Genomic DNA, 14173 nt, shown 5'->3' on the forward strand with positions numbered 1-14173 from the left:
GGGAGGAATCCTACTCCCAGAGGGAGTAGGACTCTCCTGCGCCTCCCTCTATGGCCGGCCAGCCTCCCCCTCTCTACTCCTTTATATACGGAGGCAGGGGCACCTCTAAACACACAAGTTGACACAAGTTGATCCACGTGATCGATTCCTTAGCCGTGTGCGGTGCCCCCTGCCACCATATTCCTCGATAATACTGTAGCGGAGTTTAGGCGAAGCCCTGCTGCTGTAGTTCATCAAGATCGTCACCACGCCGTCGTGCTGACGAAACTCTTCCCCGACACTTTGCTGGATCGGAGTCCGGGGATCGTCATCGAGCTGAACGTGTGCTCGAACTCGGAGGTGCCGTAGTTTCGGTGCTTGATCGGTTGGATCGTGAAGACGTACGACTACTTCCTCTACGTCGTGTCATCGCTTCCGCAGTCGGTCTGCGTTGGGTACGTAGACAACACTCTCCTCTCGTTGCTATGCATCACATGATCCTGTGTGCGCGTAGGAAAATTTTTGAAATTACTACGAAACCCAACAGATATAACATCGGAGAAAGGAAAGGAAGGAAAATGGAGAAGAAATAGGCCACCAGGATGCGTCAGAAGGCCAATAGACCAAAAGACGACCTCGAGCGGTCGCATTAGAGGTCATTTGGCGTGGAAACCAAGGCAGGTCATCCACCCGAACAACTTTTATTGGGGGGACCCCATCGAAATGTCAACAGAACGAGGAGACAAGGAGTGTCGAGCATAGCCAAAACCCATTCATCATCTTCATGCACAAACGCTAGCCACCGCCATTTTCACCTCCATAGCCATCTCCACCACCATGGCCCTCGCTTATCTAGTTCATACTTGTAATCGTGCATCACACAAGACATCTATTGTAAGACTTATTACAATCGATTAATCTCGAGATGTGTTCTTCAATGATTTCTTCTTGCGATATGATCTTCTTGTTTGATTAGTCCGGTAAGGTATGAGGTGAGGCATGAGCCTTGTAGCCACAGGTATTTGGTGAAGGGATCAATGGAAGGCTTTGACATGACGTCTTGTATGTGTAAAATAAAATTGCATCATGAAGTATCTCTTGTCTTGTCCGCGATTTTCATCCCTGTAAGTACCCATGATCATAGAGATCGATCACCGGTGAGGCTAGGAGCAAGGTGACCGTGAAGTGTTATACCGAACACCGACGACAGTAAGGTTTAGTAGGGTAATTAACATGGATCATATCCTTCGGGATTCATGAGGTGTACTCATTGTACGACCAAAGCTTTTGTCCAATGTTATTATCTTAATTATCGGGGCAACCCCGCGAGATGGATCAGGCCTTCGGTACGACGACTGATTCTTGATGCAGGACTCGTGCCAGTCGAGATCTTATTTGGACACATCCCCCATTTCAAACGAAGCAAGCACCTCTTGATGGGTGACTTCCCGAGCACAAACCAATATCATTTTTTGATCCCAACACCAACACATGGTTCTAAGCATTAAGACCGCATCCATGTACCTTCTTTTTATTATAATTGTTTGAATCACTATTTGCTTGTTGATCCGGTCAAAAGATGGATTTGACACTTCAACAAAATCTTGCTAGAGACCATCGCTTCAAGGGAGTCTTCCTCTCGTGGGTTCGATACCCAGGGTCATATCTGGGGAAATAGGTGCGGGGTACCCTTTCTTGTTCCAATACCGGATCAATAAAATGGAGATACGAGCGCCCTTTATCGGAAGATATTTACATGAGTTCTACATGCTTGTGGTGCACTTTTATATTATTCTTATCGACTAACATATCTTACATTCTTAAGAACTTATCCCCATTACAAGGGATTCTCTCAACATGGAGATTATTCACCTCAACATTTCCATGTCATCATTGCAGTTAGAGATAACAACTAGGTATCTCTTTCTTACTATGTCTCTCCCTAGCCCGGCAGCCCCCCTTTGGCCTCTCCCCACCACCTAATAAACTTCCCAGTTAACTTCTTTACCCATTGATTTCCATCTCCATTTCGTATTCATCTTCTCCAACGAATAAATTCATGAGTAACAGATGGAGTCGCCTTGAAACTCCCGTCTTCACCATAATGATTAGAAGAGCACAGACCGCCGTCTAGCCTAGACATCTGTCGCCCCCAGCTGTCCAACCCCCGAGAGCCACCCACCCCCACCCATTCCCTGCCGCCATCCCATTTGGACCCGCAGGTCGCTGACAGCGACCAGCGCGCCATCGCTAGCCACCTGACCGCCGGCGCAAACCTCGACCAAGACGCTACACGCGTCACCTGCCCCAATCCCGCTGCGTGCCGCCACTAGCAACCTTCCTGAGCCCCTGCTGCCAACCCGACCATATGCCGCATGCCACTGCCAGCAGCCTCACCCATTTCTCGCTACAAATCCAGACATGGTGAACCGACATGGTGCAAATCACGCACATGAATAAATATGTTATGAGATACAATCATATGATATCTAACCTTATTAATTTGATTTAAGGGATGTGGCAACACTTACTATCATTGTGGAAAATGCCTACGAAAACAAACAAAAAAAGACATGGAAGGAGTCAACATAACAAATGACAAATGGAGATGAAATTAAGGAGTTAAGGTGCCACACGATAGAAGAAATGAAAGCAGTCAATGCGTCATGGAACAAACTGAGATGAAATGAGTTAACACATCACATGACAAATGAACATGAGAGGATTCAATGTGACATATGACACATGGAGATTAAATAATCAATACACTATGCGACAAATATATCTCTAGAATCTAGACGTTTAGATTTTTTTTAAAAGGAGGAAAGCCCCCGGCCCTCTGCATCTGAGTGATGCGTGCAGCCAAAACTTAATGGTTTATACTTAGGGTGACCTAGGGGCAGCACTTAAGCTCGTTGATACAATGAAATTCCAGCCTGATACAATGATCTACAATAATTACTATTAAATGCATTTCTTGTTGAATTTCACACTACGTAATTTTCCCCGTGTACCTTCTAAATGGGGCAATAGAGCAGAGTTTGGTGAGATCATCTTCAGTCATTTATTTTAGAAAAACATGGAAGAATGATATCCGATGACTTTCGTGATGCTATTCATTTTTCGGATGAATCGAGATTGTGCGATGTCACCTCAATTCTGAAGTAGATTATGAGATACTATAGAGGAATAGAGGAATAATCCAATAGTTTTGAAAGGAATAGAGGAATAATCCATGCATACCATCTACGTGTAAATTCTCATTGCAAAAAAGGAGTCCATGCACTACACAGAAAATGAGATGCAATGTAAAAACTAGAAAGTTTCCATTTCCATTGGGTGTGTCGTCTCCAAAACAAATTCATAAAAAGAGAATAGAGTAGCTGGACTTCATTCGAAGCAATGAGCTTAAGTGGTGCCTCTAGGTCTTTCTATGCAAAACTCGCTGGGTGCTATCTGACCCTCCAAATCTGAAGTTTTTGATTCTCTCAATATATATAGTCACATAGTGGGATGAATCCTTTCATCTCATTATTCATGTATCGTGTCGAATCATTTCATCTCCGTTTGTCATGTGGCACGCTGACTCCTTTGACCCCTCCATCGTGTGGCACATTGACTTCTTTCATCTCCAATTTTTTGGTGGTACTTTAACTCCTTTCATATCCATTAGTTTGGTTCTCGTAAGAATTTCTCCACCATGATAGTAAGCACCACCGCATCCCACAATTCATATTAATAGGTTATTTAATAATATATGTTTGTATTTCACAACATATTTTTTCGTGTGCATGAATAATTCGTTCTCTAGCGTAATTCATAGGACATCATTCCTTTTAAATATTTTTCAAAAAAGAACATGAAACTAGTATATGTTAACTCTTGATCCATATACGAACCACAAACAGAAACATATTGACATTTGACAAGAATGGAAAAAATAATGGAATTATATTGAGGGGGATAATAAAAAATGGCAGAAACTATCACACCTTTCTCGAAACTACACACATCCATGGCATGGACCACAAAAACTCCACTCGATGGATCCTTATATTTCTTTTCTCTCTTCTTCATAAACGACATTTCTTCTTTCTTCAATATCTTGGCCTGACTTCATACTCACAAATCATAAACAATTATCTTAGTGATGTTGGACAGAGGATGCAATTATTTGGTTCGAATTTGTGTGTTGCTCTTGCCCTAGTCTGAACTCTGAAACACCCTTGAACTACTTCCCGAGAAGTGTTTTATTTTTCAGATAAAAGGCCCTTGACATTATGATTCCAGGAAGACATAAGGCCCGATATGTGGAACTGAAATCCAAGATAATTTCCATCCGTTTATTCGATGCCCTCTTGCTCATTAGATGTGGTATGCTATGGAAGAAGTCTGGGTCTGCTAGAGATTAATGATATTGAAAACACGGGCAAAGAGTGGTTATTGCATGCACTTGAACCCCTCCCAGACATCGAACGCGCCATGCTGCTGATGACCTTATGGCTCTGTTAGCACGTCTGCGATGAAGTTGTTCATCACGAACTGCCACCCCCGGCGGAAGCATCTAAAAGATTTCTGGTAAGCTACCTGGACTCTGTCATTGGGCTCAAAACTGAATTGTGTGATGATCTTGGCAAAGGTAAATCTATCATCACGTATCACCAAACAGTGAGAACAACAACGATAGGTCAGGTGGATCGATGGAGTTCACGCCCTGCTGGGTGGGTGAAATTAAACATTGACGGGTCCTATAGGCGAAGATGGTGCCGCTGGAGCGGGAATGATCTTACGGAATGACAATGGTGCAATCATTTTTTTGGCCTGTAGGGCACTGTTTTCATGTCGAGAAGCATTGGAAGCAGAACTCTGCGTGTGTATGGAAGGACTATCATTTTCAATCCGAGAAGTGAATTGCCAATTATTGTGGAGATGGACTCCATGGTTGCAGTGAAGCTGATTCAGTCGCATGAGATAGACAGATCTTTAGACCATTCCATTGTAAGAAAGATTAGGCACTTGATGAGACTTCGTAGAACTTCTATTAATCTTGTTAACCGCACTCAAAATAAGGTTAGTGATAGTCTAGGATTTAACCAAGAACTTCTTACGAAAGGTCGAGTTTGTAAATCAAGCTTGTAGAAAAAGCTCTAAGTTTGCAAGGGTTGAAGGAAGAACTATGACATAGATTGGTTCAGGTCCTTCAGCTTCTTTAGAGCTAGCTCATGCAGATTGCAATGACCATGATATTTGAGTAATACAAGTTTTTTCCCGCAAAAAAGTGGAAAAATGCAAGGTAAACTATGCACAAGAATATGTGTTTAGGAGTAAACCAACTTATGATTGAATGGTCAGGGGGACAGTGGTATCCCCTGCCCACCAGAGTTCTAGTCCCAGACTTGACATTGGTGCTCGTATTTTCTCATCAATCTCAAGATGAGTTGTCGTCTCAGTCTCTCGGAGGTGCTCATAGGGGTAGGATGTGCGCGTGTGGGTTCCTAGGGCTAAGAGCATCTCCAGCCGCGTCCCCAACAGGCCGCCAGGGCCCTTTTTTGGCCCCGGCGCCCAAAAAACGGCTCAGTCGCACCTCCGGGAGCCCATTTTTCGCCGGTTAGGCCCGAAAGTGGCGTCGGTGGACCCAGGCCGAACCTGGTGCGCTGGGGGCGCCCGGTGCAATCGTTTTGGCACGAAAGAATGGCGGGCCCGCCGAGTCAACGACCCCCATGCCTCGTCATCCTCATAGCCTCGGTTTCCCACGGGGAATCAATGCCAAGACTGCCACCGGTCAGCCTTCCATTGATTCCTCATGGGCGGCGCGGTGCGCCGACGCGCCCCCTCCCGCCACGCGTACACATGCGTAGCCACCCCACGGCTGCTATAAAAGCCGCCCCTCCCTCGCCAGTGGAATCACCCACCTGCAACCCCCTTCTCTCGTTGCCGACGCCGTCTCTCCCCGTTTCTTCCCGTCTAGCCACCGCGTGCACGCACATCCCCGATGGGTGAATAGTTCCCTGGTGATGTGGCAGTGGCCAACGGCTTCGGCTGCCGCTCTCGCCACAAGTGGGAAGCTCACCTCCTCCACGAGGCGAACTACCCGCGCGCCCCTGACGTGCGCGCGCCGGGGCAGTGGAGGCTCAGCGCCGGGGGCGGCCCACTCCTTCCTCTGCCCGATGTCGAACACCCCGGATACTTCCCCACCGAGATCGAGCGTGTGCGGGCCTCCCTCTCGGAGGAGGAGCATGCCCTCCCGGAGTACGACGCCGGCAACCACAAGGCGTGGGCGGCATACTTCGAACGCCGGCAGGCGGAGCTGTTCGCCTCCGTCAACAACGCGCTGGTGGTCAGGGGGTGCAACAACAGTGACGGGAGTACCTCGAGGGCAGCAACGATCCGCCGCTACAGTACCCGGCGGCCCCGACCCCTTCGGAGTGTCGGCCCATGGGTGCCGTGGCGAATGCTGGGCGGGTCTTCCTCCTCCTCCCACTCCCGATCCTCCTACCACTCCTCTAGGACTCCAGCGCTCATCAGCGTCAAGCCCAAGAACGTGGAAACGCCGCTCGGCCGGTGCACCCGTAGCGCCGGCATCATCATCAACGAGGGCGGCCATGCCTCCTCCTCGGCTCCTCCCCGCCTCGTCAAGCTGAAGACGGAGCCGGGGCTCGCCGCCGTGAAGAGCGAGCACGATGACGCACTCGACGACGAGGCGGCTATGAAGTGGGCGCGGGATGTTTGTGTATGTGAGCGACTTCGATTGTACTGTGTTAAAAAAATGAATATGAGTTTAGGCCTCACACATTGTCACGTCCCTGCAAAGGTAGGTAGGGATGTGGCCGTTGAGACAATGAACGCGCTCTCCGTTTCCGGTCAAAGGAAGCACAAAGACACTCTGTCCATTGCCATGCAGCCGAACAAAGCAGGCGTATCTCCTTTTTGTAATTCAAATCATATCTTCGTGCTCCAACATTTGTTAAGAAAAAAACAAAAGGCAAAAAAACAGCAACATAGCCCGTGGTTTTGCTTTCCTCTCATCGGCGGATGGCACAAGCAGACATCAAAATATATGCACAAAATTAATACTGTAGATTCAGAAATTAATACTGTAGATTCAGAAATTATTGAGTAGAAATTAAGTAGCGCATGAACAGAACGGGGACCACAAGACTTCCACTCCTTTCCTTGACCCCTCTACCCCTATAAAAGGCGCCCTGCATCCTCCAGCCCTTCGCACAAAGCTCCTCTGAAATCCACATTTTGGTTCTGTTCTGCCCTGCGACGAGGAAGACATTGTAGGAGGTGGGAAAGGAGGGATCTAATCTAACAGAGGTTTTGGGTTCTGTTCTTAATAAGATGTCTGTGGGGTTTGTGTTGGTCAGTCCCCTTGTTCCTTAATCAGTGTTTTTCTTGATGTCATTTGCTTTGCCAGGTGGGAAGAAGTTTGGAAAACATGACGGCGATGGGTGGGGACCAAAGGCAGATGATGGAGGGTGCGGCGGAGGACAAGTTCCCGGCCGGGTTACGAGTCCTCGCCGTGGACGACGACTGCGTCTGCCTCAAGGTGCTAGACAACCTCTTGCACGGCTGCAAATACCACCGTGAGTCTCTTGAATCTTGATCCCTCCGCTTCGCCAAAGTCCATTAGAATCGGAGCCTTGTGATCTTTTTGTTTCTCTGCGAATAATGCTTTCTGCGATGCAGCAACAGACTGTGACGGATGCCAAGACGGCGTTGAAGATTCTCAGGTCGGGGAAGGAGAAGTTCGATGTGGTCATCACCGACGTGCGCATGCAGGACATGGACAGCTTCAAGCTCCTCGAGCTCATCCGCCTCGAGATGGATCTGCCCGTCATCAGTACACTCACTGCTCAATTCTAAGCCCTAGTTTTATTTTTGTGCGTATGAGCTGACAATTCTCTTTGAGAACGTACTTCTAATGCTGAATCTTGGATATACAGTGAGAGGACATTCATTCCTTTGGGCAGCACGTGAGATCCTATATATTCAACACGATTTTAGGAAACCAAATACGCATGCACGGCACACTCACCCTATTTTTAACTTTGGGGAAATCGAAAGAGTGGGATCCCCTTTCAGCCTGAACCAACGGGATCCCATCTAACCGTTCATCTGTCCGATCGGATGGCCAGTGGGCCGGGTAGTAGAGCGGAGGTGAATCGACACATTAGTTAATTAAGAGGAGGCCGGATCGCAGGATCGCTAGTGGTATCGGTTCCTTGCCTGAACCAATGGGATCCTGCCGAACCGCTCATCCATCGATTGATGGCTAGTGGGGGCAGGGGAATGGAAGTGGTAACATGTGAGTTAAGAGATCCAATGAATTATTGATTTAAATAATTGTGTTAATTGTTTTTAGTATGCTATAGACATGGTGATGTGTACCATATATAATTATAAGTAGGCAACAAGCCCCTATAGGAATCGGTTCTATTTTCTATCAATTGATGTTCCAATTGCATTAAAACATGTCGTCTAGATTCAGTATAAATTTGTTTTAGAACTTCAATACATAGTGCCTGAAGTCTAGAGTTCAAATACCTTCCATACAATATATATGGTAATCTAGCTTATTGTGAGTATGTGTCACACTCCTATGCAATGTACACCCACTACTCGGATGTGTTCGGTGTGGGTGCATTGATGGACTCAATTTAATTTAACTATTGTAAAAATCTAGTCATAAGAACCAAAACTATAATATATTTATATTTTGTGATATGACCAAATTATATTTAGTTGTTTTCTAAACTAATATCAAATGTCTAGTCCTTGCAATCACACAAAGTATAGAATTGCAGCACCTTTTTGCTAGGGTGGCATGAGTAATACAATGAGGAAACTACGTATGTTGTATTTACGTTATTAAAGGATTACCCATCTATAATCTGCTTCAGATTGTTTGTTAAAAGTACTTACTCCTGAGAATACCATATAAAGGAGTCCCACTTTTAAGCAGATACATTGAGTAGGTTAACCATGTATAATATCTACGATCCTACAGCTTTTTTGACTTTGAACTAGCACACTAATTTGTAGTAACATTATTTTTGGTGGCGATTGAAACCAAAAATACTTATTATCCCAAATTGTAATAAAAATACTTCAGATAATGGCGCTGCTATGTGCATGATTCCTTAACATGCTCAGAACATTGCTGGAGCTGATCACTTTTATCTAGTGTGCTAGAGAAACATGGTAAACCACCAATAATAGTAATTGATCTTCAGGTTCACCAGTACTTAAATGTAATGATAAGATTTACCTAGTTAGAAAATGGTGTTATGATGGTTTAGGCATTGTGTCATGGTTATTTTTTTATCGATTATTTATCTTTTATACTATTAATTGAATCTATGAATATTTTTCCATTTAATCTGCATTGGAAAGCAAATTATATCACTTTCATGATAATTTAAAAATCATGTGTAAAACATGTTTGCTTCCCCACTTGCTCGATGCATTTGGAATATATTGAACTATGTTTTCTGTCTATAAGCGCTAGTATAAAATTTTATGTCCAGTTAATAGATTTTTGTGAAGTACTGAACTCCAAAGTAAGTCAGGTCATATGGCATGCAGTGCTATCTGAAGATTGCGACAAGAAGGCTGTGACGGAGGGGATAAATCATGGGGCGTGTGACTATTTGGTGAAGCCAGTGCATACCAACGAGCTAAAAAACATATGGCAGCATGTTGAAAGAAAGAGAAAATCAGAAGCAATAAGGCACATTAGCGGTGATGATGATGACGATCAGAGAGCACAGCTTGGGACTGCTGGCAAGAGCAATGATGGAGCTAATACTGATGAGAACAAAGAGAACACACAGGCATCCACTACCCAGAAGAAGCCAAAAGTGGGATGGACAATTGAGCTGCATACAAAGTTTATGGAAGCTATCAACCAGATCGGCCTTTATAGTAAGACACACATTATGAACTAATTAAATGACAAAACACTTGTTGCTATTTGGGATTTTTCATTAACAATTTTTTGATCATGTTACTATAGGGGCTACTCCAAAAAAGATTCTGGAGATGATGAATGTCGATTTCCTCACTAGAAAAAATGTATCGAGTCATCTACAGGTTTATTTTCGACCCTCGTTCTTTATTTTTCACATGTTTGTGTTCCATTTATTCATAGTCTAACATTTTGTCGTATATAAGTGCGATCTTTTATATTTGGGGTAACATATCAGTCAAAGATTTAGTAATGCACCTAGCATGAAAATGTGTGTAATTGTAATCATGTTTGTCCTTGAAAATGAAAGGCTTATCTTATGTAATGCATGCCCCATACTTTTTTTTAACCCATGCAACACTTCCAGTTAGTTTTGTTCCCACATGTCCACCATTACTATCTCCCATGAGCGTGCATCTCATATACACGTTTATTTTTTCTATATTGTTATTTCAGAAGTATAAATTGTACTTGAAAAGAGTCAACCCAAACCCACTTGGTGATGCATGTGTAAGATGGAACTCTTTCATGAACATTCAGGGGAGTTTTATGCATAACCATGAACCTGAAAGGTGGGGTGTGTCCTCAGGTGGCATCGCCTCCTGGAGTCCCAACCATTACGGTGAAGCGGGTCACTTAGGTCAACATACGAACACCCAGAGCAGTATGTCCATGGGTTCATTAATAAATGTTGGTAGAATGCCGGTGTATTTGGTTCCACAGACACCCTATATGGGAAGATTTTCTGGCTTCAATGAGCACATAGTTCCATCCATCATAGCCGGCAACCCAAGCTCTATATTGATGTTGAATGCAACCGATAGTGTTCCAATGGCACCACCTCAGTTCGTTTAGAGCGACCCCATCACTACCTTAGCAGCAGGCTTCGGTGAGCACATGGCGCCATTCAACATAGAAAGCAACATGGGCTCGGTTGGACTGATGTTAAATGGCAGGTCTGCACATGGTACAGGAAGAACTTCAGTGGCAGAGACTGATATGGTTAACTACGGAAGAACTAGTTCTGCACTTTCCTGAAGGAAATATGCCCTAGAGGCAATAATAAAGTTATTATTTATTTCCTTATATCATGATAAAAGTTTATTATTCATGCTAGAATTGTATTAACCGGAAACATAATACATGTGTGAATACATACACAAACAGAGTGTCACTGGTATGCCTCTACTTGACTAGCTCGTTAATCAAAGATGGTTATGTTTCCTAACCATGGACAAAGAGTTGTCATTTGATTAACGGGATCACATCATTAGTTGAATGATCTGATTGACATGACCCATTCCATTAGCTTAGCACCCGATCGTTTAGTATGTTGCTATTGCTTTCTTCATGACTTATACATGTTCCTATGACTATGAGATTATGCAACTCCCGTTTGCCGGAGGAACACTTTGTGTGCTACCAAATGTCACAACGTAACTGGGTGATTATAAAGGTGCTCTACAGGTGTCTCCAAAGGTACATGTTGGGTTGGCGTATTTCGAGATTAGGATTTGTCACTCCGATTGTCGGAGAGGTATCTCTGGGCCCTCTCGGTAATGCACATCACTGAAGCCTTGCAAGCATTGCAACTAATGAGTTAGTTGCGGGATGATGTATTACGGAACGAGTAAAGAGACTTGCCGGTAACGAGATTGAACTAGGTATGGGATACCGACGATGGAATCTCGGGCAAGTAACATACCGGTGACAAAGGGAACAACGTATGTTGTTATGCGGTCTGACCGATAAAAGATCTTCGTAGAATATGTAGGAGCCAATATGAGCATCCAGGTTCCGCTATTGGTTATTGACCGGAGACGTGTCTCGGTCATGTCTATATTGTTCTCGAACCCGTAGGGTCTCCACGCTTAAAGTTACGATGACAGTTATATTATGAGTTTATACATTTTGATGTACCGAAGTTTGTTTGGAGTCCCAGATGTGATCACGGACATGACGAGGAGTCTTGAAATGGTCGAGACATAAAGATTGATATATTGGAAGCCTATGTTTGGATATCGGAAGTGTTCCGGGTGAAATCGGGATTTTACCGGAGTACCGGGAGGTTACCGGAACCCCCCGGGAGGTATATGGGCCATAGTGGGCCTTAGTGGAAGAGAGGAGAGGTGGCCAGAGATGGGCCGCGCGCCCCTCCCCCCCCTTGGTCCGAATAGGACAAGGAGAGGGGGGCGGCCCCCCTTCCTCCTCTCTCTCTCCTCTTTTCCCCCTCCGCGAATCCTATTCCAACTAGGAAAGGGGGGGAGTCCTACTCCCGGAGGGAGTAGGACTCCTCCTGGCGCGCCTCCTCTTGGCCGGCCAGCCCCCCCCCCCCCCTTTGAGCCTTTATATACGGAGGCAAGGGGCACCCCTAGAGACACAAGTTGATCCACGTGATCATATTCTTAGCCGTGTGCGGTGCCCCCTTCCATCATAGTCCTTGATAATATTGTAGCGGTGCTTAGGCAAAGCCCTGCGACGGTAGAACATCAAGATCGTCACCATGCCGTCGTGCTGACGGAACTCTTCCCCGACACTTTGCTGGATCGGAGTCCGGGGATCGTCATCGAGCTGAACGTGTGCTAGAACTCGGAGGTGTCGTAGTTTCGGTGCTTGATCGGTCGGGCCGTGGAGACGTACGACTACATCAACCAAGTTAACGCTTCCGTTGTCGATCTACAAGGGTACGTAGATCACACTCTCCCCCTCTCGTTGCTATGCATCATCATGATCTTGCGTGTGCGTAGAATTTTTTTTGAAATTACTACGAAACCCAACATTTCCAACCATCAAACAGATGGTTTTGTCCCATTGACCCAGATGCATGATGTCGGTGATGCATCTGGCATTCTCCATGTGCAAGAAGGAACAATGGATCAGCAAGCGCTTAGTGGTCAACTGAATGGCATTAATGCCTTGTCATCGGGTGGTATTTCCAACCTTCTCAATGAAGTAAGAACTTTTCTCGTTGACATGTATCTAGTCTGTGCATATGAAATTTTGAACTGAACATGTGTATTTAAATCAAACTATCTTTCTCGCTGTAGGATTTCATTGGAGAGGAGGCTGTCATGGATGGATAATGACACTTATGTTGGTTAACCCAACCTACACGCGAGATTTTTTCGCATGAACGTTGGGAACTTTTAATTGGTCATTCCCTTGTTCTTGCACACTGTACCTTGAAACTATCTAAATTATTGTAGTCTAGTTAGAAGTACAGTCGTGTCGGGGCTTCTATTTTACTCTGGCTTTTTGTTAAGTCTGTTGTCTTTTGAGATTAAAACGACGGTCTGTTATGCTATTTCTGATGTAACCATTATTGTTCTATGTATTATCGATGTGATGTTGCATCTTTTCCCGAGAAAACATTTCAAGGTAAAAACATGTGCCCCTGTCTATGACATGGTCTTTAGGACCAATTTATCAGACACACCTTAGGGCGAATTCATACATTAAATCTATTTATATAAAAAAGGTGCTTGATGGGATAACCAAAAAAAGAGAAATATTCTAGAAAAATCCCACAAAAATTAGAAATATTCGACCGTTAATTTAATAGACTAAAATTACACAGCCATTAGATTTGATTTAAGTGACTAAAATTATACAGCCATTAGATTTGACTTAAGTGACAAAATTATCCAGCATGCCATTATGATGATGAGATCCTCGTTCACCCCATGATGTGATCATCATTAGACTTGACTAGCAAACATGCCCGTGCGTTGCAACGGAGGAGAAAAAAATATCACACAACCATTTAGCCTAATAGTAAGTATGGCTCTTGATAGTTTGAGACTAAATAGAAGGTTACCCTTGAAGTGTGGATGATGAGTATGACAATGCTTGCCAAGAAAGCACCCACTCTTCCATTTTCCGGTTTATCTTCCCTCGTTCATCTTTCTTCATTATTTGTTCATCCGTTGCAATAACACAGAATCAATGAACATTGTTTTTGCTGCTCCTTGCTCTATTCTTCCCCTGTTGAATTGTTCTCTTCTCTCCTTGTCTCTTCCCCAGCCGCAACACACTACCAGAGAGTTATAAGATAGCACGTGCACCTTGTACTCAACAAGTGAATCCCAGGATCCATGCCCAAATAGATCTGTTATCTGTCGACCAGTCCACATTAGCCAAATTCATACCATCTATTTTATATTATAAAATGTGAGAAGAAAATATAGGACAGAGATATAGCAAGAGAAAAAGCAAGGAGTT

General features: G+C 44.5%; 1 protein-coding gene across 1 annotated transcript; it reads left to right on the forward strand.

The window, feature by feature from the left end:
* The first annotated feature begins 7429 nt into the window (after positions 1–7429).
* LOC123153783 (two-component response regulator ORR24-like) lies at positions 7430–10950 on the forward strand. The gene is made up of 6 exons (XM_044572731.1): positions 7430–7581; positions 7686–7825; positions 9571–9909; positions 10001–10077; positions 10409–10524; positions 10926–10950. The coding sequence occupies exons 1-6, from the start codon at positions 7430–7432 to the stop codon at positions 10948–10950; spliced, it is 849 nt and encodes a 282-aa protein (XP_044428666.1).
* The last annotated feature ends 3223 nt before the right edge of the window (positions 10951–14173 follow it).

This window comes from Triticum aestivum, chromosome 7A (assembly GCF_018294505.1).
Source record: "Triticum aestivum cultivar Chinese Spring chromosome 7A, IWGSC CS RefSeq v2.1, whole genome shotgun sequence".
NCBI lineage: Eukaryota > Viridiplantae > Streptophyta > Magnoliopsida > Poales > Poaceae > Triticum > Triticum aestivum.